At 56.2% G+C, this 22,574-nt stretch overlaps 2 protein-coding genes and 1 long non-coding RNA gene across 3 annotated transcripts in view; 1 reads left to right on the top strand and 2 right to left on the bottom strand.

The window, feature by feature from the left end:
- CPNE2 (copine 2) overlaps positions 1-12,670 on the bottom strand; it is a 41,829-nt gene extending 29,159 nt beyond the window's left edge. The window contains exon 1 of the mRNA XM_066243620.1: positions 12,431-12,670. The gene's annotated coding sequence lies outside the window, so the exon portion shown is untranslated. The remainder of the gene's footprint in view (positions 1-12,430) is intronic.
- A 1,359-nt stretch (positions 12,671-14,029) lies between these two features.
- Positions 14,030-16,952, top strand: LOC136313341 (uncharacterized). The gene is made up of 2 exons (XR_010727130.1): positions 14,030-14,405; positions 16,456-16,952. It is a non-coding gene; the product is annotated as an uncharacterized lncRNA (long non-coding RNA).
- Positions 16,953-19,532: 2,580 nt separating this feature from the next.
- The window catches only part of NLRC5 (NLR family CARD domain containing 5), a 90,992-nt gene continuing 87,950 nt past the window's right edge, over positions 19,533-22,574 (bottom strand). The window contains exons 47-49 of the mRNA XM_066242566.1: positions 21,821-21,904; positions 21,411-21,494; positions 19,533-20,636 (exon numbers count right to left, since the gene is read on the bottom strand). Of these exons, the coding sequence (XP_066098663.1) occupies positions 20,525-20,636; positions 21,411-21,494; positions 21,821-21,904 (280 nt within the window). The 3' untranslated portion in view covers positions 19,533-20,524. The remainder of the gene's footprint in view (positions 20,637-21,410; positions 21,495-21,820; positions 21,905-22,574) is intronic.

The following is a 22,574-nucleotide window of genomic DNA, read 5'->3' as shown; positions in this document are numbered from 1 at the left end:
TACTTTAAAATAAGATATGTGCAGTGTGCATAGGGATTTGTTCATAGTTTTTTTTATAGTCTGGCCCTCCAACGGTCTGAGGGACAGTGAACTGGCCCCCTGTGTAAAAAGTTTGGGGACCCCTGGACTAAATACTAGAGAAAGGAGAATGCAGGAAATGTGGGGGAGAGGAGACTGGTTAATGTGTTTACTTTGTCTTTGAAGTTACTCTCGGGGTTGGTCCATCTTTACCTGTGAGATACACACAGGTCCAAGTTGCCCCAGTCAGACCAGCAGCAAATCACAGTGGACACGGGCACCCCAGACATGCATTGCGCCAGGAAGACCTGGGCGTCCCCTGAGCAGTTAACATGATGACCTCTTGTGGCTACAGTGGAGCTTGTAATTACTCAGGTTTCACTCGTTGCTTTGCCACTAGGAAGCTCACTTCTGGCAGCCTACCCAAAACTTGACCTCGTTCACTGTCTAGCTTGTTCATCTTGTATCCCTGGCCAAAGCATGTGACTGGTGCATAGGATATACTCAGCATATATCTGAACAAGAAAAGCATGAGTGTGCCTGACCTGTGCTGGCACAGTGGGTAAAGCATTGACCTGGAACAGTGAGGTTGCTGGGTCGAAACCCTGGGCTTGCCTGGTCAAGGCACCTGTGACAAGCAATCAGTGAACAACTGAAGTGAAGCAACTATGAGTTGATACTTCTTGCTCTCCCAAGCCCCTCTCTCCTTCCTCTGTAAAACCGATAAGATATTTTTTATTAAAAGCATGAGTGTATAAATCAATGAACAGATAAACCTTCTATCTTGCTGAGATCCTTCCTGAGTTGGTCCTTACCTTCAACATCGAGTTTACCCTTTCATCTGTACCCAACTTCACAAAATTCTGTGCACTGGGCCTTCTGTATCCCTTCCACTGTCAAGGCGGATTACTGGCATTGCTTATGTGAAAGTTCTGTCTTCCTCCAAGTGCAAGGCATTTGTTTAGAGCAAGTGTAAAGAAATCCATCTCAAGGAGTGGAGGGGCGCTCTGGGTCCCACAGGTCACAGGCCCTATGGATTCTCTCTGCCCATGAGACGTCACGACACTCCTGGGATCGGATCTTATTTCCACAGGCACACGTGTAACACAGGCCCCATCACCATGTGGACGAGTCTAGCCCCGAACACTTATCTACAAAGGCCAGGTTCCAACTCCGTGACTGGTACCTTGTCCCCTCACGGCTGAATGGTAACTGGCCCTGCACTGTCCCGGAAGAGGGAAGTGAGAGGAGGGCGCTCCCTCTGGGACGAGGAGTCCAATCTTCTGTGCTCCTGAGCCCTGCCTGTGAACTAAGCACATCACCAGCTCTAATCCTGTGGGGCAGCTGCTCACATTGCCCCACTTTCCAGAGGAGGACACTGAGGCCCATTCATTCCCTCTAGAATGTTTACTGAGCACCTACTAGGTCCCCAGAACTGTGCCAGGGCTGGGGTCCTGCAGTAGGAAGACTATCCAGGCTCAGCCCTCAGGTGCACATCTGGCTGAGAGTGGGAACAGCATCTAGGCCTCCTGGGCTAGATGCTCTGTATGGAGTTGGGGCTTTATTCTGAGAGTGATGGAAGTCTCGGAGGGTTTTAAGCAGACAGGTGACGCGATCTGATTTCTGCTGTTAAATGCTCACTTGGACCCCTGTGGGGAGAAAGGGTTGTCAGGCCAAACAGAGGCAGCCAGGAGGCTGGTGAGGAGGTGACTGGCATCCAGGCAGGGAGGGCCAAGCCACAGCGGCGGTGCTGGGCCTGGCTGGTAGGGAGAAGCCCTGGACAGTGAGAAAGCCAGTGCTCAGCCCCCTCCCTCTAACCGTCTGTCCCTAGAACCTCATTATAATCACATGAGCCTGGAGCGGCGGGTGGCACTGCAATTTGCCTGCAGGATTTATTCTTGTCGTGTAAAAATTAGTTTCTACGAAGGGGCTGGAGAGCTGCGTTCCATCTCACTGAGCGCAGCTGGGTGGCCGTGCCGAGTGGGGGAGGGGGAGCGTGACCCTCTGGATGGGGGAGAGCGAGGACCCGGATGGACATCTGGCCCCGTGGCTAAGCGAATGCTTCCAGCCACCCAGAGGTGGGTGGGACACAACAGTCACCCCCATTTTACAGATGAGGAAACTGAGGCCAAGAGAGCAGAAGTCACATGCCTGAGGTGCCAGGGCCAGGAAAGAGCAGAGGCAGGGTGTGAGCAGGGTCTCCAGATACCCGGGCCGATGCATGGCTTTCTGCCAGGGTAGGGCATGCTGAGCATGGGGGGGGGGCTGGGACCTAAGGGGGGACAGCTGGGGAGTCAGCCAGGCCAAAGGGAGCCCGAGGCTGAGGGCCACAGACTGCCCCGGTTTCTCTAGGGCCACGCTGTCTGCACCCCTGCCTCCCCCGGCATCACTGATGGGGTGCATTCCAGCTCCCCCACCTCTTCTCCACCTCACAGACCCCCTTCACGACATGCTAGATGCCCCCTGTTCCCCCCACTGCCAAGTCAGCTCTGTTTCATCCTGGGGGGAGTGAGGGACACACACTCAGGTTCACGCACTTCCTTGTGCGTGTACACACACGTGTATAGCCACAGATACACGTACACACGTCTCTGGACTAACAGATGCAAAGACATGCTCTCATAGGGACACTCCAGGGCCCCGTCTCCCTGCCCCCCTCTCCCTGGGTCTGTGTCACCATCATCACTCGCCTGGGTTGCTGCACGGTCCCAGGCCTGGCTGAGGGCGTGGGCAGGAGGACCTGGTCCCAGGGCAGGGCCGGACGGGGCTGGCTCCCACCTGGACCAGCTCACAGGCCCCAGCTAGAGTGAGCAATGGGTGGGCAGAGCAGGGGCACACTTCCCCCAGCCTGGGGCTGGTCCCCCACCCCCAACTCACCCTCTGGCTGGAAGCCTCTAGCTCCCCGAAACGGGGAGCACATGATGTCCAGAGTTGGGGCAGGCCTGGTCAGAGCGGGCCCCTCTGTGCCAACCCAGCAGCGGGCAGGCAGGCGGGCCGGACCCCGAGGCCTGACGCAATGGAAAAAGAAACCACAGCCCTGGCTGGGCTGGGCCCCCTCCCCTCCTACTCCAGCAAAGAGGGCAGGCGGGCAAGGTGTCATTAAGGGGGGGCTGGGCCTGCCATGCGCATCTGGGCAAGATGAAAATGCTCTGGGTCCGGCACCCGCCCCACAGGTAATTTGAGGTTTCAGGCTGGAGACGGGGCGCAGGGAGCCAGGGCCTGCTATGGACGGTGCTGACTCCTGGCCCAGATGGGCACAGGCCTCCTGTGGTGACCTGACCAGACCCCCCAGGGAGGAGCTGGAAGGCAGGGAAACAAAATTAGTAGTCTCTTTTATAGATGGGTTAACCGAGGCAAAGAGAACGCAGGACCTGGGGATTCCCATTCATTCATTCAACAAACGTTCCCGAGTGCCCTGCAACGGGCAGCACTAAGCAAGACACCGCGGCTGCAGCCCCCACAGGCTCTGCTGGCCCCAGCTCATAAGACATCTTGTCATTTAGGCAGAAAGAGGATTTGAAGACTGTGGTCCTGAACTGCAGGTCTAGCATATTCTGGTTTTAGCCAGAAACCTAAGAGCCCATCACCCTTGACCTTTCTCTTTCCTTCACCTCCTATATCTCACCGCTGCTGCCCGCTGCACTCCACGCGGCACCTAGCATGGTCCTCATCTCCTTGGCCCGGCCCGGCCCGGCCCTATCACCTCATGCCCAGCCGTGCACTGGCCCATGACACGCCTCACTGATGCAACCCCATCCCGGGCTATCCTCTCCACACCAGAGCCAGAGGGAGTCTTTATAAATACGCGCATCAGATGCTATAGCTGTGCCTGAAAGTCGTCCAGGGGCTTCCCCTTCCAGGTCACATATAACCCATAACCACCCCCAGGCCGACCGGGCCCTGCCTGACCTGACCCCACCTCACAGCACCGCGCCCCTCGCTCCCTCTGCTGCAGAGACACCGGCCTCCTTCCGCTCTGCAAACACGCCAATCAGGACGGCGCAGAGGTTAAGAACGCAGACTCTGGACTCCCAGGTTTGAATCCCGGGCTCTGCTTACTCGCTATGTGACCTTATGCACGTCTACCCATCCACCCTCCATAAAATGGGAACAGTGAGTTCTTTCTGGGGGCGCTGTGAGGATTAAGTGAGGTACAGGACCCAGAACCACACTATGGAGCTGGTGTTATTATTGGTGGTTCTTGAGGTATGGGAGCCATGGGGGGGGGGGTGTCAATACCTCGGGAGGTGTGTGAGGCTTATGGTTTCTGTAAAGAGGGCAAGGAGTTTAGACTGGTTCAGAAACGGAACTCTAGGTTTCTCCTCTCGGCTGGCAGACCCGGCACAGGGGTGCCCAGGGAGACCCAGGTGGTGGACGGGGGACCAGGCAGGGACTAACAGGCTCAGAGCCACGTCCACAAACCGTCCAAGGTGCTACACTCCTGGGCCGTGGCTCCAGGACCCTCGGGGCCTCTGGGTCCTCTCTGGGGTGGTGTCAGCCCCTCCTGGGAGCTGGTTAGAAATGCAGCATCCTGGGCCCGTGACCAGGCCTGCTCAGTCAGAGCCCCTAGGCTGGCACTGATCAACCTGTGTTTGAGCAAGCCCCCCTGTGAGTCCGCAGACCTCTGGCCTCAATGGTAACCCTCTGTGAACCAGACCCCCTGGCTCGCCAGACACTGGTCCCACGGGCCCTGGTGGCTGTGCTTATGGCACCTGCAGGGTTGGAACATATCCTGAGTGAGGCGAGAGCTAAGTTACCTCCTTCGCCCCATCTTCCAGATGAGAAGATGCAGGAAAACAAATGGACTATACGAGTCAGGGTTTTCCAGAAGAAACAGAACCAATAGAAGATCCACATAAACACACACAGACTTTTTTAAGGAATTGGCTCACGTGACTGCGGGGTCTGGTAAGTTGGAAATCTTAGGGCAAGAAGGAAGGCTGGAAATACAGGCGACAGTGGATATTACAGCTGACTCTGAAATTGGCAGGGCAGGCTGGGCAGCCTGGAAACCAGGCAAAGTCTCTGTGTTGTGGTCTTGATACTGACTTGCTCTTTCTTGGAAAAAACCTTAGTCTTTGCTTTTAATGCCTTCAACTGATTGGATGAGGCCCACCCACATAACGAAGGGTAATCTGCTTTCATAAAATTCAACTGATTTAAATGCTAATCTTATCTAAAAGAAAAAAAAAAAAAAAGGAATACCTGCACAGCAACATCAGGCTGGCATTCACCAAACAACTGGTCACCATCACCTAGCGAGGATGACACACAAAATTAACCATCACAGCAACCTTCAGCTCCTAGAAGACCTGCCAGAAGGTGTGCTCTGTTTCCCAGTCTGGGTGCTGCTAACGCAGACGTTTTGGGTTTGTGAACAGTCACGGAGTTGTACACGTGGGAACTCTGCTCAACTTTCTATGTTATACTTTGATAAAATGTTAAAAAAAAAAAAAAAAAAAACCTCAGGGACTCCTCTACAAAGCCCCTTCCTCAGCCCCAATCATTTCCATTGTCACCATATTGCAACCACTGGCTTAGGAAAAGTCACCCTCACTTGAGCTTAAAGATAGGACTGAGTCTCATTTTTCTCTCTCTGCTCCCAGCACAGAGCGGCAGAGAACGGGAGCTCGACAAACGTTTGTTGAAAGTGAGGAAGAGTAGCCTGACCTGTGGTGGTGCGGTGGATAAAGCGTCGACCTGGAATTGCTGAGGTCGCCGGTTCAAAACCCTGGGCTTGCCTGGTCAAGGCACATATGGGAGTTGATGCTTCCAGCTCCTCCCCCCTTCTCTCTCTCTATCTCTCTCTCCTCTCTCTCCCTCTCTGTCTCTCTCTCTCCCTCTCCCTCTCCTCTCTAAAAATGAATAAATAAAATAATTTAAAAAATTAAATAAAAAAGTAGTCTTAAAATCTCCCTTAAAAAAAAAAAAAAAGAAAGTGAGGAAGAGTGAGTGAAGGGAACTTGACTCGGGGGGGGGGGGGGGGAGCACACAGTCCAGAGTCCAGAGATGTGTTGTAGAACTGGGCACCTGAAACCTGTATGATTATGTTCACCAGGGTCACCCCAATAAACGCAATTTAGAAAATAACACAGTTGGAAAGCAGAGAAGGGGAAAGGATCCAAGGCTTCTTGGAATTTTAGAAGCCTGGGAGTTCAGGTGCACAGAAGGCCAGAATTGGGGATTTGGGGATCATGGGTTCTTGGAATCTCTTGAGCCGAGAGGTTGTAACGTTTATCTGGCCCCCCCTTCTAGCCGCAGCCCCGTCACCCCAACAGCCCACAGCCCTGGCTCTCTGGGGAGGGCGGGTGAGTCCCAAGCTGCTCACACTGCCAGGCCCTCCCTGCACATCTACAGCGGGAGGCTCCTGCCAGGCGGTGCCCAGCCCCCAGAGACGGGCTGGGGCTCTCATCAAGGCGGGGGGGGGGGGGGTGATATCTCAATACCAGTCACTTCTCCACCTTAGTGAAGACACCACTGCTGCGTTCAGAAGACACTGCTCTCCGGACTGGCAGCCAGGCCATTACGGGGATAAATATAGACACAGACAGCACTAGGAGGAGGCTACAGCAGGGGACAGCCCCGAGGCCCCCAGCTTCCAGCGGACCACGCCCACAGGGAGGCTCCTCTCTGGTGCCCCTCTAATCACTAAGCACTGCTTCTGGGGGAGGGGGCTCTGTGGGGCGCTGGGCCCTGTCCTGCTTCTGCCCAGGAAAGCGGGACTGGCAGTGCCCTGCCCTTCTGCTTCCCAGGAAGCACAGGGGGGTGGGGGTGGGGGGGGTGTGCTCTGGGATTTCAAGAGTACTTCAGGGACCGTGGGGTGGGGCTGACCAGGCTCAGAGGGTGGGCCATGCTAATGGAGGATAGGGGGCCTGGTGACAGTGACCACGGGCCAAAGTTGTTCCTTTCAAAGGGGCTTCATTCAAAGGGGGCTGCCAGGGGCACAGCTCTGTGACCCACACCCACCCAGGGACTCTCATGGGGAGGACTGTATGTGGACTCCCATAAGTCCCTTGCCTTTTTTATGCCCATTATCTTCACTGTCAAGGGCTTGGGCTCCTTCCAGCCTTTTGGGACTCTACAAATGCCCCCCAGTCTTTCCTTGGCTGCTCTGGCTCCCAGTCCCAAGCTCCTGCCCAGTATCTCTGGACTTGTAGGCCTGGAAGTGCCCTAGACTCGCCCAGTGCCCGGATCCCTGCGGGGTTCCTGCCCGGCAGCAGCCCCCGCTCACATCGCCCTGCAGATGAGCACCTCCCGCCTCTTGCTGATGGCCCCAGCGTGCCCACCCCCCACCCTGCTGCACCGCAGAGGCACCCACTCGCCCCCCGGGATGGGGTCTCTCTGAGCCTCGGCACCCCGGGCAAGGCCCACACCCAGGAATTCAGCCCCTCCTTGGCAAGTCCTTCTGACCAAGGATGTTGCCATCTGCTTTTCCGTTCCTGGTGCCAACTCCCAGGAGTGCTTCTTGTGTGCCCGGCCCTGTCCTGAGGTTGACATCATTCCAGTTAGGGCTCCGTGCAGCAGAAGGGCCCTATTAGTATCGCCCTGTTTTACAGATCAGATTACTGAGGCACAGAGGGTTATGTCGCCTGCCTGTTAAGGGTCAAATTATGTCCCCCAAAAAAGATATGTTGAAACCCTAACCCCCAGTACCTCAGAATGTGAAACAAGGGAGTTGTAGATGACGTAATCGGTGAAGATGAGGTCATTCCAGAGCAGGGTGGCCCCTGCAGCCAACATAACTGGTACCCTATGAAAGGACAGGGTGAAGACAGGGCAGACAGCCGGGAGGAGGAGGCAGGGTGGGGCCACGCTGCCGCCAGGCCAGGTGCGGACGCCTGCAGCTACCAGAGAGGCAAGGAAATGCCTTTCCCTAGCAGGCGTCCCCAAACTACTGCCCGCAGGCCGCATGCAGCCCCCTGAGGCCATTTATCTGGCCCCCCACCGCACTTCCCGAAGGGCCACCTCTTTCATTGGTGGTCAGTGAGAGGAGCACTGTATGTGGCGGCCCTCCAACGGTCTGAGGGACAGTGAACTGGCCCTCTGTGTAAAAAGTTTGGGGACCCCTGCAGCCTTCAGGGGGAGCATGGCCCAGCCAACACCTTTGACTTCGAACCGCTGGCCCCCAGAAGTGTGAGAGAACACGTTTCTGTCACGTTAAACCATCCAGTCGGCAGTCCTGGGTTGCAGCAGCCCTGGGAAGCTGATACGCCACCCAGCGTCACTCAACCAGCCCCTGGCAAAGCAGTTTGTCACCAGGCAGCTCGGAGTCCCCAAGCCACAGTGCTCTCACTCGGCACCCTGCTGCCTCCCACGGGACCACAGCAATGTGACTCAGGAAGATTCTGGGGCCCAGCAGGAGGGAGCGGTGGAACAGCATCATCTGCTGGGAACTGAAGACACTTTTTCCTGAGTCAGGGGATCTGGAGAGCCCGAACACAGAGGGCAGGCCACATGCCCCCAGTTCCTGACAAGACATAAGGGCTCTCAAAGGAGACAGAGCTGGGTTGTGGGAAGAATGGGGTCCTGGAATACACTGAGCATGTTTCCACCTCAGGGCCTTTGCATGTGCTGTTTCCTCTGCCTGAGGCAATCCTCCTTCCCTCATTCATTCATTCATTCATTCATTCATATCCGCTGCTGGGTACCAGGTGGACTAAGGTGGACACAATCATAAAGGAGAGACCAATGCCATAGATGAACATCTTAGCTTGAATGTCACTCTCTTCCTCAAGAGGCTCCCTGACACCCTGTCTGAAGTTTTCCTGCCTCTTTATCATTTGCTTGTCTGTCCCTGTCCCCCTACTCCACTCAAAGCTCCGCAGTTGTACCCTCGGCACAGTCCCTGGCCCAGAGGAGTTGCTCAGTTCTTCGGTGAATGACAACCAATGACTGCACGATGACAGAAGCCTTCCTGGAAGGCGGGGGCCTGAAGCCACAGGTGAAAGGAGAATCCGCACATCTGCGCACAGCCCTCTTCAGTTTACAAGCCCTTTCTCATCCAAGTACTAACCAGGCCCGACCCTGCTTAGCTTCCGAGATCAGACGAGATCGGGCGCGCTCAGGGTGGTATGGCCGTAGACTACAAGCCCTTTCATAGCTGCCTTCAGAACCCCGGGAAGAAAGCTTGGCAGGGACGGCTCCCGGTCCACACAGCCTCATTTCTTGTTGAAGAAACTGAGGTCCGAGGAATTAAGAGTCTTGGCCACACTGGGAATGGGTGGTTCTCCCCAGGATACCTCTGTCCCCTGGGTAGACAGGCAATGACAACAGGTGACACTCCACCCAGGGGGGCAGCAGCCATCACCTCTGCCTTCCCCAGCCCCCACTCGCTCAGTGCCAGACACACTCCTCTCCCTGTCCCCCAGGCCAGCGCTGTCCCTTCCCCATGGGCGGGTCCACTGCCCTCTGCCAGTCCCCTGGCACTCAGCATGGGGAGACGGGGATCCTTCTAGAGATGCGAGAGGGCAAGTTCACGATTCTGCCACACTCTAGCACCAATCGCACAAGCCCACTAGAGCGGAGGCTACGGTGAGGGGCAGAGCCAGCCACTCGGCACACGGGTACTGGGCACCTGCCTCTGGGCGGACACCCTCCTCGCCCGCTCACGGAGCTGACACTCCAAAGGAAGGAGGGCAGAAAATAAGCTGATACCCAAACAAACAAAGAAGATGACCCAGTGTGTGGCTAATGTGCCGAGAAAAATTAAGCCAGTTGATGTGACCGAGAGTGAGGGACAGGTGGCTAGTCTCATCTCAGACCCTGGAAGAAGGCGTGGCCCGGGCCAGTGGGAAAACGGTCCCAGGATACAAAACAGCACACTTGACCCCACCACGGAGTGGAGGCCGGGTGGCCCAATGAGGGGACAGGACACTGGGGTGAGACACAGGAGGCACCTCGGACCCCAACTCAGTCCTCAGGCAGTGGAGCCCCAGGCGGGAGCCACGACCCCCCTCGGGACCCTTGTATGCTCGTTCTGGACAGTGAGGGTGGGATGAGATTGGTGCCTCCTCCCGCTGCCTCCTGCCAAGATCCCAGAGTGGCCGAGCTTCCCAGATCCAAGGAGCCCACTGTGTGCTGCAGAGGCCCGGGCAGAAGGGGCAGGAATCCCATCCTTTTTCTGAGGCCACATTCTCCAAAGAGGCAGGGGTTGGACTCCTCAAATGACCGCCCCGATTCAGCGGCCCTCTAAGGGTGAGAGGAGGGGACCTCTTTTGGGCAGATGGCATCTGGGGGCTCCTCAGTCAGGGACCTCACCCGGTGACAACTCTCCCTGCTCCGACAGGAGTGAGGGAATTCTCAGAGAACGCTTTTCCGTTTTCTGTCATGCCTGCAGGCCCTGTGAGGCCAGCCCACGGATGGGGGAAGGGGAACACCCCCTGGAACGGCCAGCCCCGTGGTGATCTCCCGGGCTGGTTTGGTAGCACCTTCCACTCCGGACCCTTCCCCTGCAACAGCCCCGATTCGAACCTTTGGGTCCTGAGGTTCCCCTCCAGGCAGGAGCAGGGAGAGGAAGGAGCAGGCTGGCCCGAGAAAACCCCAGAGCGATCCTAAAGGCAGTTACCCACATCAGGCATACTAACAACCCTCTGAATAATGACACTGGCGGTTAAGGACCAGTCATGGACCAGTCACAGTGCTGGCACATGAGCCCTATCCTATATCATCAATTTTAACCCAACAACCACCTTCAAAGAAATACACAGCAGAAGTAGATTGTTCTCACTACTTCAGGGAAACAGAAGCTGAGGCTCTCCCTCTCCCTCTTCTTAGGTCCGAATTTGTCATTCTCATGGCCTTGAAACCTCCCCAGACTCACCATACTTGCCGTTCATGAAGCGCACCCACTTTGCAGAGCACTGCTCCCCCGTGTCCCTGGTTCCAGCCTCCTCCCAGCAGCCCTGTACACTGAACTGTGTCATACTTTGCTTCATTTTACAAGTGGAAAAACCCCCGAGTCCAAGGGGTGACGGTCACAAAGGCAGGAAGTGGCAGAAGGTGAGAAGGACCCACATGTCCACGTTCTTAGCCCCAGGCTCTTTCCATGAAGAACCCTGCCTGGGTGACCCCTCCCACTCCTGCCAGCTATGTCGCCTGCCTACCTGGGGCAGTGCCAACGCTCAGTGGGTCACTGGGCCCTGAGCCAGAGGGATTGCAATAAAGCCTCTCCTTTCTGTTTGCTCCCTGCCTCCCGGCACAGACCCTGGACCGTGAGTCCGTTTTAGAGAAGAGGACCCGGAGGTCAGAGCAGAGGAGGGTCTGGGCGGGGGGCAAGCACTGCTAGGTGGATGCTCCCACCGAGGCCTCCCAAATCCCTCATCAGGGCTGGCCACAGCCAGGCTGCAGCCTAGAAGGTTACAACACGCTCCTCCCTCCAATTACTGAAGCTGTGGGTGCCCCAAGAAACAGGAAAAAAGCCCCCCACTCCTCAAGGCAAGCAAGAACTAACCTAAGTGCGGACAAAACAAAGGGCAACTCGGATGATTCAACCAGAACCCTGGCCCTTGTCACTACCCCAATACATAACAGGGCTGGGAGTCTCAGGCAGCAGGAGGAACCCCAGCAGGCTCCCAGAGCCCTGGATTCCGGCGCTACCAGCGACCCTGCCCGGGAAAATCATAACCACGCTTGAAGGAGACCCTCCCCCAGTGAGGGCTGTGGAATGGGTGGGAAGGGCGAGGCTGGAACATGCGATGGGAAGAGAGGGAAGAGGTAAGACGCTCTATTTTCCGAGAAGCAGCGCTGCGAAGGAAGGGGGCACCAGGAAGGAAGAAAGAGCGTTGCTCTCTCTCCATGCCTCCCCCACCCCTCAAACACACAGGTGCCAGGCGGCTTTGGCGAAAAAACTAGTTTGCAAACACACTTCGACTTCTGGGAAGCTGCCAGCTTCCCTCCCTCTCTTGGCTCCCCCTTCGGAGCTGGGAGCTGGCCCTCGGGCAGTTCCTGGGGTGAGGGGTGGGTGGGGGTGCGAGGGCGGGGAATGGGGACCTGGCTGCCGCCCGCGCCTGTCAGGAGCCAGCCCGACCTCACGTCTTCAGCAGCTGCGATGGAGGCTGGCACTCCACCTCCCGGACTGTCCCGGGCTCCTCGGGGACATTAGAGGAGTCCCTAAAACACCTGGACTCAGTTCGCGAGAAGGCGCAACCCACCTCCCGCCCCCTGCCCACTCCTCCCCCACCTCGACGGTCCGGGCGAAGCCGGAGCGCCCCCGAGTGGCCGGGTCGGAGCTGAGTCACCCAAGCGTCGGAGTCCGGGGGAGCGCGGGTGGCCGCGGCTTGGGGCGCCGCAGCTCCTCGGGGCGGAACCCGGCTTCCTTCCAACTCCCCAGAAGCCGAGCTCCAAGGCAGAACTTGAGCACTCGCCCAGGGCGCCCGCCCGCCCTCCGCCCATGGCCCTCCGGGGCCCCACTCACCGCGGGGCCGGGGGCGCCGCCGCCCTCAGCGCTCGGCTGCCGCCGCCCGCGCTCCGGGCCGCTGGGGCATCCCCGGGCGCCCCCCTGCTCGGCCGGGCCCGCGGGCGCGGGACGGGCTCAGGGCGCTGCCCGCGCGGCCGCTGCCAGCTCCTGTGCGCTCCAGCCGCTCGCGGTCCGGTCCTCCTCCCGTGCCGGGCGGGCGACGGCGGCGGCTCGGGCTCCTCCCCCCGGCCGAGGAGGGGCGGGTGTGGGAAGGAAGAGGGGAGGCGCGGCGGGCGCTTCCTGGAGGGGCGAGCGCTCCCAACGGGCGTGGCGGGGGCGCTGTCCCGCCCGCTGCCCGCGGTTCCGTGTCCGCGGCGGGCGCGCCCTGCCCCTCCAGGCTCTCGGCGCCGCGGGGACCGGAATGGTCGAGGCCGGAATCTGAGAGTCCGATAGTGCCAGGCTGGGACCCCGCGATCGGAACGCCGCTGGTTCGCACCCTCCCCAGGCCGGCCTCGCCTGGGCCGCGGGCACCGCCGCGTTCCGAGCACCGAGCGCTCAGGTCCGCGGACGCGGGAACCGAGGTGGGCTCGGCCGAGCCTGCGGGGTCCCCAAGGCGCGTCTCCTGCGGCTTCGACCCCAAAGGCTGATGGGCTCAGCGCCGCGCCCTCGGGGTTACACCACAGGGCTTGGCTCTGGGCGGTACTGGGCGGCACTAGCACCGCAGTGCTCTCTTTTTCTTTCCTTTTTTTTTTTTCGAAAAAAGAGCTCGGCGTTTTGTTGCCACCAGAGACTGGGAAGATGACATATTTCTCTGACAAAGAAGATCAGATAAAGACAGTTTGAACGGTGCCTGGAGCTGGTCAGCGAGAGGGCAATTAGGCTGGTTCTTGAGGCCCTGGCTCCCTAACAGGGGCATCAATTTAAGATTGCGACTGTAGTCAGGTGGTCAAGATGCAGGCCATCCGCGGTATTTGTGTGCCCTGCTCTGCCCCCTCCCATTCAGTGTCTCAAGCAGCCGAGCCTCATTAACTAGATTGTGGGCGAAGAGGCTGTCCTGAGTCCTCGAGGCCGTGGGGCTCTGAGAGTTAACTCACAGCGCTTGGGTAGTGGGTTTTGCATTTCAGGCAGGTGAGGGTTAACCTGGAGAGTGGGCTGCAGCCTGCAGCCTCCCTTCACCTCTGAGTCACAGGCACTCTGCTGCCTTAGAGGGGTGGCTCCTAAAAAGCCCCAGGGCTCTGAGCTTTGTTCTCTGCCTGCCTGTCCCCCATCTATCCTTACCTTTTTCCAAGCTCTCCTCATCTCTCTTCCACCCAAAGTCTTCAAAGCCCTCAGCTCAGTGATGCGGCAAACCAATCTATAGGTGTTCTTAGATCCAGCTCCACTTCCTCCAGGAAGCCTTCCTGATTGGCCTAGCCTCCAGAACCCCTCTCCTCTCCTTGCTCCAAAGCAGGAGGGCCAGGCACTGAGATAGACAATGGTGAACCCAAGCAGAGTCCTTCCCCTCAAGTTGCTCACCTCCTCCCCACCCCCCACCCCCAACCCCCTGGCAAAACCATTACCCAGGCAATCATATCACTGGATGAAGAGTGCAAAGGTTGGAGATGGGGGCACGGAAAACCCAGTTCAGCCATGGGGTCAGGGAGGCTTCCTCTAGAATCTAGACGGTCTAGATGACCTGGGAATGGGGTAGTTGGGCCTTCCCCGGGGCAAGTAGATGCCTGGTCAAGGGGACAGAGGAACGAGGCCGGGGGTTACAGCAGTTCCCCTCCTAGGTAGCTACCCAAGGGAAATGAAAACATATGTCCACACAAACACTTGTACAGGAATATTCACTGCAGCATGATTCTCAATAGCCAAAAAGTGGAAACAGCTCAAACGTCCATCAGCTGGCGAATGGATAACAAAGCTGTGGTCTATCCATACAATGGAATATTATTCAGCCATGGAAAGGTCTGATGTACATGCAATATGGATGAACTTTGAAGACGTCATGGTAAGTGAAGGAAGCCAGTAACGAAAGACCCTATATTGTATGATTCCATTTCTGTGAAATGTCCACTCTGGACAAATCCATAGAGACGGAAAGCAGATTAGTGGTTGCCTGGGGCTGGAGGGGCGAGGGGGGAGTGATCACTGTTGGTACGGCGTTTCTTTGGGGATGATTTAAAAATGTTCTAAAATTATACTGATGGTTGCACAAAACTGTAGAGTGTTCTCAAAACCACAGACTTGTATACTTTAAAGGGGCAAATGCTAAAACAGGTGAATGACATCTCAATAAAGCTGTCTAAAAAAACCAAAAATAAGTCAGGGGTCAGGAGAACCCAGAGGTCAGTTGCTTACGTCCAAGTGCCCATCGTGAGTTGATTCTACACTCTGTCCTCATTCACACATGACACAAGGCTGCTACTGCAAAATGTTGAAGGAAGTCGGTCCTCACCCTGGTAGAGGTGCACAGGCGGGAGGCCTACATTTCCCTAAATAGGCCTGTATCCGTGTGTGTGTGTGTGTGTGTGTGTGTGTGTGTGTGTCTGTGTGTGTGTGTGTGTGTGTGTGTGAAGCACCTGACACTTGAGTATTTATTTCCATAGTGCAGGCTGTCTGCACAGACACCAGAATAACCAGGGCTGCCTATACCCTTCAGTGTGCTTGTGAATTAATGACACCCGAAGGAGCGCCACCTGTGTACCGGTCCCCGGGCGTGGGGGACCAGCTGGGCTGTGCGAGGGCAGTTCTTGCTCAGGTTTTCTCAAACAGTTGCGACCAGCGATGCCAGGGGCTGGAGTTGTCTAGAAGGTTCTCTCACACATGTCTGATGATTGGTTCAGCCATCAGCTGGAACCTCAGCTGGGACAGCGCGCCAGAACACCTACCCGTGACCGGTCCATGTGGCCTGGGCTTCCTCGCGGCATGGCAGAGTCAGTAATGCAAGAGACCCACGTGGAAGCCTTATTATATCTTTTATAGAACCCAGCCTTGCAAGTCACATAAAGTCACATCTGCTGTCGCCACCGCCTCTTGGTGAGAGGCCTGGCACTGTCACACTGCAGGAAGAGCCTGTGGGATGGGAGCTAATGCAGTAGCCATTTTGGAAAATGCCATCAGCCGCAGGGGTTGATGTGGAGACACATCAGTGATGGAAACATCCCCTCTAGGACCTCACTGTTAGAGCCAGGCGGGGCTGACTTCAGTGTCACATAACCTCAGACAGAGCTATGGCTTAGGGTTTGAATCCCAGCCGCTACCATCACTGCCTGGGTGAGATTGCTCAGTCGACTGGGCCTCAGTTTCCTCCTCTGTAAGATAAAAAGATTTAGTACCTGCTTCCCAGATGATTGTGGGGACTCAACGAGACCCTACCGTGGCCAGCACGGCTGGACACCAGGGCTAGTGTGTTATTTTTGGGTTCCAGGGTTGCCGTTGCTCTAATGAAGGATGCACTGTCAGCCCAGGGTGCCAGGCCTCCCCGGCCCCTGCAGTCAACCCAACCTTGCACTGGAGATTTATGAGTCGGGGTGGGGACCGTGGGCCCAGCCCCGGAGACTGATGCTCCTGGCCCAGCAACTCAACCTGGGGATCCCACTTGGCCTTTGTTCTCTCGTAAAGGCTCCTCTTCTGTGGCCTTCTCCTCGGGACAGAGGTGGATTTCTGGGCAGCCAGGTGTGGCTGGGGCTTGTGCGGGACAAGCAACAAGGTATGGCTTCCAGGGGTCGAGGATGAGGACAGGCTCCAGCACTGAGGGCTGGGAGACCCATAGGTCTGGGTAGAATGCAGAGAAGACCAGCTGTCCCAGGAACTTCCTCGCCCAGCCCTGGGCGGTCCTTCCCTAATCAGCCACTGCAAGTCTTTTCCAGGAAGCTCAGGATGTGTCCCAAGGGTGTGCCTGGCCTTGGTCCTTCAGGGGTGGGGCTGGGGGCGGAAGCAGGGCCAGGAGGGGTGCATACCTTCCCCAGCGGCCTGCCTCTGAGGAACACACAGACCCACAGACCAGCTGAATGCCCGGCCCGGACCACCCCAGCCTCCTCCTTTCCTTCTTACTCCAGGGTTGGAATCTGAGCTCCATAAATACCGGCTGTGTGGCCTTGGGCAAATCTTGCTTGTCTCTGGGCCTTTTATTGACTCATTTGTGAAACAGGAGAGATTGCTGCTGAAGTTGTGGCTATGGGTCCGGAGGAAGTCACAGATGGTGAAGCCCTACAGAACTACAAGCAGACAAGGCAGGCGACAGAGGATTCAGAAGCCTCCCCAAGGGAACACAGAGATGAACTGGAAGGTCATCTCCGAGCCTGAGAAAGTAGGTCCTCATGCCTTGGCTCGTTTTACTCATCCCCTCACTGCACGGACGAGGAAACTGGGACTCCACTGCTGGGATCAAGAGTCTCGAGACCTGAAGGTTAAGATAGGAGATCTCAAGACTTCTCATCTCAAGGAAAAAAACATTTTTTCCTTTTTTTGTGAGTCTGAGATGATGGGTGTTAACTAATCTTATTGTGATAATCATTTCACAATATATCTAAGTAAAATCATGTTGTACCCTTAACCTTAGACAGTGCTGTATGTCAATTATATCTCAGTAAAACTTGGGGTTGGGGGGGCATCACAAAGACCCAGGTTGATACCTGGTGCTACCACTTAGTAGCTGTGTCCCTTCGGGCAAGTCAGGAGCAGTGTCTGGGTCAGTATCCTGATCTGGGAAGGGAGGGTCACCAGGAGCCACAGGACAGAGTAAGGAGTGTGGGCTCAGAGGCTTGCTCCCCTCCTCGAGGAGGCCGTGGGGCTCCATCTGTGGCCTCACCTTAGCATTGCCCAGGTGGGCTTCTAAACATTGTTTTGGAAAAGGTAGTTTAAAAGGTTCCCCAGGCCTGACCAGGCGGTGGCACAGTGGATAGAGTGTCAAACTGGGATGCAGAGGACCAAGGTTCGAGACCCCGAGGTCACCAGCTTGAGCGCGGGCTCATCTGGTTTGAGCAAAGCTCACCAGCTTGGACCCAAGGTCGCTAGCTTGAGCAAGGGGTTACTCGGTCTGCTGAAGGCCAGTGGTCAAGGCACATATGAGAAAGCAATCAATGAACAACTAAGGTGTCGCAACAAGAAAAACTGATGATTGGTGCTTTTCATCTCTCTCCGTTCCTGTCTGTCTGTCCCTATCTCAGACTGTCTTTGTAAAAAAAAAAAAAAAAGGCTCCTCGGGTGATTCTAATGTGCTGTGCAGTCAGGGTGAGACCCACTCACCAGTCTCCAGTTTCTCTAAGTTAAGTGTGGTCCAGTGGCATAGACATCACTCGGGGGCTTCTTAGAAATGCAGACCTGCTGAGCCAGAATCTGCATGTTAACAAGGTCCCCAGATGGCCCTGGCCGGGCAGCTCAGTTGGTTAGAGCGTCTTCCCAATACGTCAAGGTTGCTGTTCGATCCCCAGTCAGGGCACATCCAAGAATCAACCACATAATGTATAAATAAGTGGGACAACAAATCCATGTTTCTCTCTCTCTCCCCCTCTGTACCCTCCCCCTTTCTGGGAGTTTAGCACCTGGGCAGAGATGAAGGGGAAAGGAGATGGGAGAAGTAAAATGAATAAGTAAATTCAAAGAATGTCCCTGAGCTCGGGTCGCTGCCCGTAGTGCATTTCACCTGGCCTGGAGCTTCTGGTGAGTGCTCTGCCCCTTCTCAGCTGGACCGTCCCGGTCCAGACATTGTCAGGCTCTGAGGGACTCACACTCCAGGCTCGGGCAAGGACAGGAGGCAGCACAACCCTCTTGGCGTGGGAGTGCATGCTGAGGCCTCAGTGTCACCTTGGCATCATTTCCGGGAAAGGGGAGACAGAATTTTGGGCTCAAGTTTTCCAGGCAGGTTTCCTGGGCCTTCTACCCGCCCATCCCCTGTCCTATGACTAGACTGACGGCCTGACTGGGTGCCAGGTGTGCCCTGACCCTGACTCTGTAAGGGCGTCCCTGCGTGGGCCTTTGTGTGCTTGGCACTTGGCCAGAGAACTTTGTCCTTACTCTTGGCAGGGGATCGGGGACAATATGAGGTTGAAAAAGGTCAGGGCTGAGCCCTCCACGTGAGCCACTGGCAGGCGGGGACACCCCAGGCTCCTAGGCCAGGTGGGAAAAGTCCTGAGCATCACCTCCCAACTTCCTTCTGGATCCAAAAAGTTATCTCAGGAATTGCCAGTGGGCCAGCCTGCCCTCCAGTGGTACTCGGGAGTAACTGCACCTTCCCAACCCACTTTTATCAGTGGTTGCAACTTTGGAAGAAGGGTGTCTAACACCCCCCTCGCCCGCCCCCTACAGATCCACAGGCAGGTGACCAGGAAGGGTTGCTATTCTCCTGTCACTTTAAGCATCTCTCTATCTCGTATGATTTTGAACCCTAAAGGGGGGAGGAAACTAGCATGTTAGCTACCTCTTCATACTAGGGACTTTGCATACCTTGTTTCTCTGACCCCTTCAAAAGTGCTGGGGGCTGGGGGCTATTATTAACTCAGGTACATAAATAGCCCCTGGCTTCAAAAATAGGCATCAAGGAGTTACATCCTAGTTCATTCTATGCTCTTCTGACTTTCAAAGCTATGTTTCTAATCTACCACCTGCTTGTGGAAACCCTCTAAGCCAGAAGTTTTCAGGCTCTTGCAAGAACCAGGCAAGCAGCAAATGGGAGGGGGGCAATGGGGAGTGGTGGGGACTGCGGAAAACTGAGGGATGTGTGTCATATCTAAACGGCACAGTCAGACGGCTCCAGCAGGTTACTCTTGAGTGGGAGTGCTGGACTAGCCCCTAAGGGAGTTGAAAATCTGGATTTTTATGTAAAAGTTCCCAATTTTAAATATTGACAAGTCGGAAAAGAGTTTAAATATAATGCAAGTCAAACAAAGAAGGTTTCTAACATGTCGAGCTTCTCTAACACCCTCACGGGGCAGTGAGGTCTAGACAGAGAAGGTGAATTACCCATGCTCATATGACCATACAGAGACAGAGCTGGACTTGACCCCATGTCTCCTGCCTCCCAGACTAGTGCTCCTCTCGTCACACCGCTCTGTGGTCTGCTCTGCTCTCCGGGCCCCAGGGCAGGCGCAGAACCATTGCTGACTTTGGTGAGGTGGTAGGACCATCAGGCTCAGACTAGAGGCTAGGAAACCATCCATATTTATTGATCACACTTGGCTTAGAGTGTGGCAGGGCCATCTTCGAGACCCCTTGCGAGTAACAAGAACACTGTATAACATATGCATCCCCTGGGAGCTCCCCTGGACCCCGCTGAGGTAGTGGCTGGACCCCGGAGCCTTGCCTGATCACCCGGGCAGTGCCTACCCCTTGCACCCTAAGGCCTGGCTTTCTCCCTGACACGGATGGACTGGCCCTATCCATTTTCCAGGTCAAGCTGGCTCTCCCTGGGCTGGGGCCCATAGTCCTTGTAGGCCAGCATTAATGGGTTGGGATCACCAGTTTACAGATGGCAAGCTGAGGCAGGCGGAGATTCATCCAGAAGCCTCATGGCTGTTGTCCCCAGCTTGGCCCAGAGGCCTGGCCCTTCAGCCACCGGGCCGGTCAGTGTATAGACACTCTTCCCATCCCCGTTCTGGGTGGAAGACATGCTCTGGCTTGGTCACTGTGGAAATGCAATCTATAAATACATACTTGGTTTTTAAAAAGTAATAAATTAGATCTCAGACCAGCTTGAGGGCATCTGGCCAGCCACATGCCACATGACATAGACATTTGTCATGGGTATTATATGAACCACCAATTGTATGTCCTGCCATGTGTGGTACTAGAACCCATGACACTGGCCCACAGGCCACACTGCAAGTTCATGTAACGTCACGTGGAACTCTGCCACATGTGACCTGTGTCATGCATTGGATCACACATGACACCTTCATTGTGCCACATGTCCCTACTGGTCATGCATTTAACATGTGATGCAGGGTAGTCTATTGGTCATACCAGGCTCCTGGTTCTCAAAAAAGTCCTCCCTGAAGACTGTAGCAGGACAAGCGTGCCCTCCCTCCTGGGCACATGCAAGGGCACCCGCCGAGGCTCTTCCTGCGCCCTCTATCCTGGCAGGCGGAAGCTGGATCACTTGGCTGGATTCACAGGGCCTTGAGGCGACCATCAGGTATCCCGAGGGCTCCGTGGTTCATTGGGGAAGAAAGCAAAGTCCAGCCTGGGCTCCTGGCTCTGTAGACGCTGGGCCATGTCGGGGGGGATGTGGTTATTCCAGAGGCTGCGGGACACAGAGACAGACACTCAACACCCACCCTCCTGTCTCTGCCCTCAGACCTCTACAGGCGGGGAGACCGAGGACCCAGGCGGAGGGGCTGTGCCCACAGTTACCTGGCCGAGGCAGGTATCAGACCAGCATGGAGCTGGCTCCCCACCCCCACCCCTACCCCTGGCTTCCTCTACTCAGTCTTCCTCCCTGAGAGCTGGGAGCCCAGCTGGGTCCCCCCTCACATGACACACTGCCCTATGAGGAGCTCCCTTTCTTGAAGACACATTACTTCCATTATCTGAAACTGTCATAACACAGATTTTTATAGAACGAAACACTTCACTATTATCTACTAGAACTCTAACATGCCTACTATGTGGATGGCGCCCCTTCGATGCAATCCCCGTGTGCAATGCACAACCCATACAACTGGCCGGGGCTTCTGATTAGAGCTCACTATGTGCCAGGAACTGTGCTCCCTGCTTTATACAACCATCTGGTCCTCACAGCAACTCTCGGAGGTCAATACTATCACTATCTCCATTTTACAGATGAGGAAGTTGAGGTTCAAGGAGGCGAGTTACTCATGCAAAATTACACAATTGGCAGATGGCAGAGATGGAAGCTGACCCAGGTCTGCTGGCTGCCACATCCTTGGTGGAGTGGTCCGTGTCTCCCTGATAATCCCCAACCCAGCTCCTGCCTCCTTCTACAGGGTAGCCCCTCACATTGTTGGGCTTGGTGAGGTCTCCCACCCACCATCCCTGCCCCCACAGCCCCTGTTACCGGATGACTTGGATGCCAGACCCCTGTGCCAGCCCCTCAGCCAGGAGCCAGGCGCCGTAGGCTGTGATGCGGTTCTTCTCCAGGCTTCCCAGTGCACAGCAGAGGAAGGGGAAAGACAAGACTGGTGTGAGCCAGGGACCGCTTCCCTATGTCCCGTCCCTGGGCCAAGATGGGGGAGGACACGGGCTCCCGACACATCTGCTCAGAGAACCCGGCAGACGCAGAGCAACAGGAAGACTGGAGGCTGGCACCCAGGGGGAGCTCAGCTTGGCAGCGGCTGGGCGAGGACAGCAGGGTGCAAGTCAAGGAGGCAGGGACCTGTCCTGTGGCCTCGGGGGTTTCCCGGGACATGGGTCTCCCCTTTGGCCTTCCCCGCCCTCTTCTGGTGTCCCAGGATGTGCCCCTCCTACTCCAGTCTCTTCAGCTGGTCCATCCGTGGCAGGACCCGGGCCAGTTCTACAGCCGCCTCGTCCCCGAGCTGATTCCAGGACAGCCTGCAGGACAGGGGCCCCAGGTCAGCAGCAGGAGGGCAGGGGGTGGAGGGGGAGACCAGGTGGGGAGGGCTGGGGCCGACGGGCGCTGGTGCTGCCGTGCAGGTACAAGACAGGCACCTGCGGGTGTCAGTGTGCCCTCTCCTGAAGACTCTTCAAGGCACAGGTGGCTCCTTCTCCCCCCCACCCCCGGAGCATTCATTCCCAAGCTGGTCGTCCCTCCAGCACCCAGACGGCTTAGGCCGGCTGTCCCGGGAGTTCAGAGGTCTTGGCTTGTGCAAACAAAGTCATGACCCAAACTCCCACCACGCGCGTGCCTCCATCACGACCTTTATCACAGCCACGCACCTCTTCTAGGATTTGTTTCATGTTTTTCCTTAAATAGGTTCCTCCTCCCCCCCCTTTTTTTTTTTGAACTTTTAGAAATTAATCTGAGGAAACATTTATCACTGCCGTCAGTGAAAAGCCTATGTTGAGGACCTTAAACAGAAAGCAGTTAGTTACAAGGATAAACACAGCAAACTGCAGTATCGACTTCTAGCTTAGGAGGGAACCTAAGCTGCTGTCCTTCCTGAGGTGCTGAGCCGGGGGCCTGCCCCCTGCTGGCTAGAAAGGGAGAGTCACGAATGTTAGGTGTGGAAGGTGAGTTAGCACTGCTCTGAGACTTTCTCTT

This window comes from Saccopteryx bilineata, chromosome 9 (genome assembly GCF_036850765.1).
Source record: "Saccopteryx bilineata isolate mSacBil1 chromosome 9, mSacBil1_pri_phased_curated, whole genome shotgun sequence".
Lineage (NCBI taxonomy): Eukaryota > Metazoa > Chordata > Mammalia > Chiroptera > Emballonuridae > Saccopteryx > Saccopteryx bilineata.
This window is presented reverse-complemented; position numbering and strand designations above follow the sequence as displayed.